Here is a 5,780-nt window from a genome sequence, read left to right as displayed (position 1 = left end):
TCGTCAGATATTGTCCAAGATTAACCTTCAAGGTGGATATAGCTCACTAGCAGCCTCGCACCAATGACGTAGTTGATATCATCATTTACCCAGAATGCTTTGTGTGTAAATAAAATGGCCCCATCTGTGTTCAATTACATTTAAAAAAATTGCAAACCAAACAGCCTACAATATTTTTACAGTCTTTATTTTACAGTTAAAATAAATGTTTATCAAGTAAAGTTTAATGTTACAACTAATCGTGGATCCCTTTAAGATTTATGATGTTATCTGGATATTGAGTGCCTTTCCCCTCAGTTGTGTGTGGATAGAAGAAGACACATACACACTGCAACCTAACACTCACAAACACACAGTGGTTGGTGGTGTTGCAAACAGGACAACTTGTTATTAGCATAATGTATTTACCCATAAAGCCATGGGGTAGTGGCTGGCACCAAGGAAATGAGCTGTGATAGGATGCTAATGTAGCATAGCTCAAGTGTGGTGCCATCATTCTCCACTTGTTTACGATCACACGCACACAGCACAAACACACACATACACAAATATATTTTTTCTTTATCTGAGTAGTCAGCTGTGAGTAAACAACCACAGAGGTCGTCTTTTTCTTTGTAGTCTCATAAAGTCTCATGCCCACAGATGAATAACACCTAAAGCTGCACGTAGAGGCAGCGGAAACAAATGGGTGGCGTGCTCCCTGTCTGTGTCACTGCAGTCCGTTAATCCATTCGACAGCTGTGACATTACAGTGTCCGTCTCTCATTCTCTTTACTTACTTTGAATCAGCCTCTGTATTCTGACTGTTTGTGTTTTCATTTTCATTGCTGCAACTTTTTTAAGACCTGGTTTTAATTTGCCTTTCTTTCTTTTCTCCCCCCCTCTCCTCCTCCCCCTTTTTTTTTCATTTTCACTCTGGTTTGTCCATTTATGTTTATTTGTTTTTCCTCCTTATTTGGCTATGGTGTCACCCTGTTGTCACCATTGGTGCTTGTGTTTCCTCACATCTTCCACCCTCCCCTCCTCCCCTCCCCCTCGTGGTTGTGTTGTGTTTGTGTGCACAAAGTGTTCCGGCGGAGGCGCGGAGCCGACTGCTCCTGAAATGCTCCAAGTGTGGCGTGATCTCGAGCACCGCTCTGTCCAGCTCGACGGCCAGCAGCGCCATGTTAGTCCATCTTCATCTTTCTACCCCCGCCCCTCCTGATTCCTCCCTTCTCTTCTTCTCCTATTAACTTCCATCATCTTCTCTACATGTCCCCCCACTTCCCCGTTCTGTTCCTTTAATCTCAGGCTTTCAGTAATGATGCAGGATAACATCCAGATTTGTCTGGGGAAGCAAACACAGTTTAATGAAAGGGAAAACACTTGCAACGCAAGCGGACTTTTTGATCCAATGTGGGCTTATCCTTTGGCTGAGCTGTGTAAATTTGACTTGTGTCAAACAGTATATGTAGATTACTTTTAGATGCTTTTTTAATTTAATGAATTTATTTGGCAAATACTTAAACCCACAAAATATCCAGAAGGTTGTCAATAAGGCATACTGTACAACTGTCAATGTTGAAACTAAACACTTCTAGTAACTTCTTTTAAGTTCCTGATAGGATTTTGTCAAGGCCAAAAGGTGTGATGAAAACACATACTTTGGGATTTTAAAGGCACAGTGTGTAGGATTTGTTGTTTTCAGTGACATCTAGTGGTTGAGTGGTTGAATCATCCTCCCTGGTCCTCCCCCAAACCCCACCCCTGCTTCCAAACACAAAGGAGTTGCTACAGTGTCTCTCAGGTGTCAAAAACCTTTGATAATTCCAACCTCGATGTCTACCAGCAGCTTCAGGGCTAGTGATGTTGCAAGTGGTAAGATTATGAGCTTTAATAAGTAAAATTATCCCAGCTACAATGACAGACAACAAATATTACATTTATAGTATTACAACCAAAACCGGTTTTGACGCCGCCACCGCAGTTTGTCCTTCATGAGCCTTCGTAGACAAGATGGCGGCTGCCTGTAGTGGCAACCCGCGACCATGGAGATATAAACAGCTTTTTATAAGATAAAAATAATAAAACAAGGTCTTTGTCTGCAATGATTAGACATGTTTTTTTATTACTGTCATTAGTGATTATCTCAATTTCGGCTAAAATAATTGACAAAATCCTACACACTGTGCCTTCAAAGAGGACATATAATGTAAAATCCATGTTTTTAGCCATCAAATGCATTTTGTTGTGTACTTTGAGTCTGTGGGAAATTTGAATTTAGTCTCTCACAGTGCTACAAAGATACATTTATAATGTGTCCGGGTCATATTTTTCAACTCATTCAGTTTTCTCTATTTTCTTAATAATGATGTTTTCTGAACAATTACGTCACAGAAGTTGCGACAAACCTGCTAAATAAACTCTGGACTTACTAACTGCATTTTCCTCATCTCCAATCTCCTCTGGCTCCAACATGTAAGGCTGGGTGGACTAGGGTTGGGCAATATTGGCAAAAAAAATTAATCACAATTAATTGTGGTATTTAGCCGATAACGATTAATTTGATGATTAATCCCCTGGAGTCCCTGGACACCCTTATGTCCTTGTCACACGAACAATTTAGTGGCAAAGATTTGCTCTTCGTAAAAATCTGTTCCAAATTGTGTCAAAATGGCCACATCATATTTTAAATTGTGTTGATAGATAAATAAATTATAGAACTATTTTTAAAATGTTCATCATATTTGAAGCGGAGAGGAGCACCGAGCAGACTCTGCCTGGTGGCATTAATCGTATTAGTCGTCAAGTGCCAAATAATAATCGATTAATGTTTTTCTGACGATTAATTGCACACAATACGATTATGCCCAACCCTAGGGTGGACAAGTCCGTTGTTGATATATATTTAATTAATTTGTAAATAAAAAGTTACTGCACAGCCATATAGTCATAAACTCCTCAATCAAACTAGAATGGACCAGTCTGGAAACTAGTGGGTGACACGGTGTGAAGTGCCTCATTCGAAATTAAAGAGACAGCATCAAAACAAGTTGATCTCAGACACACCACAGAAAAGTGGGGATAGAGGGGCTTGTGGAGTTACAGTAAGGAGGAATTCAAACCAAAGCATTGCAGTTCCACTTTATATAGACTCCAAATGAATGATTTAAATGTGAAAATGAAGGATTTGAAAGCATAAATCTCATGTAATACATTAAATGTAATAATGTTTAGAGACATTTACCACACCAAGAATGGAATGTTTCCTTCAGGTAATAAAGCTGATATCTCACTGGGGGGTACACGAACCACATTCAAGTCCTCTAAATACATGTCTTGTGACTTTTGTGGGACTCCGAACGTCTTCACGAGTCACACAACCCTGTCTCTTGAGTTTTGAGGATGTTCAAATAAATAAATAAATAAATAAATAAATAAATAAATAAATAAATAAATAAATGTGCAAGTACTTTTCTCCTAAAATAGCCACTGACTCACGATAAGCAATTCCAGCCAGTTTCAATCCCATTTGAATTTTGCCAAAGGCATCTTCAACCTGTCTCCGGAGCACTAGAGCGGCGTTGTGACTTTTGCACTGGAGTTCTCCTCTGACAGAAAGCTGATTAATAATAATGTTGAGAAATATTTTGTAAATGTTTCTGTCTTGATTTCAAAAATGTACTCAAACATGAAATCATAAATGTGAGAGTGGCTGTTGAGATGCTTATTTGAATTGATCGGGATGTGGGCGGAGTCAGGCAACAAAATAATGTGCACGGTCAAAAATACAGTTCTGCATGCTATGCATACAAAAATAACAAAAAAAAAAAAAAACATGAAAACTGCCACTCAAAATGCAGCCGCTTGGACTATTAGTCGCTAGGTTATAAATACTCAGTGCATTTAAAAACTCACAGCATTTTCAGCATTTTTTTTTTGTGGATTTCTTTTCACCAACTGATCTCCCAACAGATGTAACTCAGTGAGAAACCACTTTAAAGTCAAACTTTTATAAAGTCATAGCTCTGCTCTGAAACTTCTGTCACACAAGGGTGCCAGCCTTCAGCAGAGCCTGAGAGTGGAAACTGCAAAAAAAAGGGACAATTTGACCTGGCAGCACTTAGAGAAGATGTGTCATCAAATCCTGTTTTGCCTCCATGCATTCCAAATTAATAAATTGAGTTTAATGAAAGAAGAAAAAGCAATATAACAAATCAATCAACTAAAGTTTAAAAATGAGTTACATTAATTTTCTTGTCTGAGATTGTCTGAAAGGAAGTGAGGACTGTGATTTATTCACCTATTCAATTTTTTGATACAAGCCCTGAACACACCAGAGTGTGTTTTCCCATTTAGTAGAGGGAGAAATTAATCAAAACAATGTGGCAGCCATGTTAACAAATTAAGAAAGAGAAAGATTTAAAAAGCTTGAATCAGAAAACTAAATAAATAAATTAATAAGGTGACATTACAGGGTAAATAAACCAATTTCAATTTCCAATCTGACAGCTGAAAGGAAGTTGTACCCAAAATAAATTGTTCAGTTGCCCCGATGGTAATTATTTACCATATTATTCCTAGGTGCAGGTGCACACTTAGTGAAAGTGGGTGTACCAAGTTCACTGAAAACAGCAGGCATCTGGAACACAATCCAATAATTGGAGCAATTTCACAAATCACAGACATTTTGAAACTGGTGTTGGACATTATGTCAACTGTCCGAGCAACAGCACTCTCTGCCTTAACCATTTTTAAAGTCTGAAGTTTGTTATGAACCTCTCGGAGTTCAACATTAGAGCCTAAAACGGAGGGTGTTCTTGCCTCATTTCACAGTTACTTTGTTTTACTCAGCTTTTACGGAGCTTCAGTTCTAAATTACAGCTCTTGAAACGAAACACCGCCTCAGCAGTGCAGGCAGAAAAAAGCCCCTCTTGAACTTTGTGCATTAGAACTCAGTAAAAGGATGTTAAGCACTGCAAAAAAAATAAGTATGTAAAAAAGCCGACTGAAGAGATAGAGGTAGATGCAATTAGTGTACATTTATTCCCCCCACACTCATTTTCTTCCAGTGTCTGAACCTCTATGTCCTATTGTGTGTTGACATTTTAAAATGCAAGACTAGTGTACCAAGAATAAAAGAAAAAACAATACTAGTCTCTCATCGGACCCTGGATTGTAACTCTCTGGGTTGTTGTCATGGTTTCATGATCAAAGCAAACAGTCTCTAAATGAAAGTCCTTCCTCTCTCAGTAATTTCAGTCATCTAGCCAGGTCCTTGAGAAAATGTTTCATTATAGTTTTCTTCTTAATGTCCTCAGTTTAATACAGTTATTCTATTCTCACGTGTTCTTCCAAAATAAGGGATAATGGTGGGGAAATTTGATTATTTCACTAAAACATAAATTAGAACCATTTATTTGTGGGACTTGCAGGAAAATTCACTTTTATCATCTATCAAATTATGTTAATAAAAGCTGAGTCTTTTGTACTCCTGCTTGTAGAGCACTATGATGTGGGTCTTTTAAATTATCAGACAGCAGAACTTAAACAAAAGTCCATCCAGTAAATTTTCTGCAGTTTGCACACCAGTTGTTTTGACCTTAGTAAGTTTGTAACACTTATTTAATCATTGTAGCAGAGTTGTTCAATGCTTTAAGGCTGTGTTTGCAACTTACATTAATGCAAAGTGAACTGCAGGTGAGTGAAAACAAATTACTTCCAAAAATAAATACCATAAATTCTAAAGATTAGGGGATTTTTTTTTTTCTGGCTCAGTGAAGACAGATATATATATATAT

General features: G+C 37.8%; 1 protein-coding gene across 1 annotated transcript in view; it reads left to right on the top strand.

Annotated features, from left to right (window-relative positions):
* adgrb2 (adhesion G protein-coupled receptor B2) overlaps nucleotides 1-5,780 on the top strand; it is a gene marked incomplete at its 5' end in the record, with an annotated part of 154,419 nt that overhangs the window by 93,452 nt on the left and 55,187 nt on the right. Inside the window, 1 exon segment of the mRNA XM_014019734.1 lies at nucleotides 1,067-1,165. Coding sequence (XP_013875188.1) covers nucleotides 1,067-1,165 — 99 coding nt within the window.

Source organism: Austrofundulus limnaeus, unplaced genomic scaffold, assembly GCF_001266775.1.
Source record: "Austrofundulus limnaeus strain Quisiro unplaced genomic scaffold, Austrofundulus_limnaeus-1.0 Scaffold228, whole genome shotgun sequence".
NCBI lineage: Eukaryota > Metazoa > Chordata > Actinopteri > Cyprinodontiformes > Rivulidae > Austrofundulus > Austrofundulus limnaeus.
Note: the sequence above shows the minus strand (reverse complement) of the source record. Positions and strands in the feature narration are given on the sequence as shown.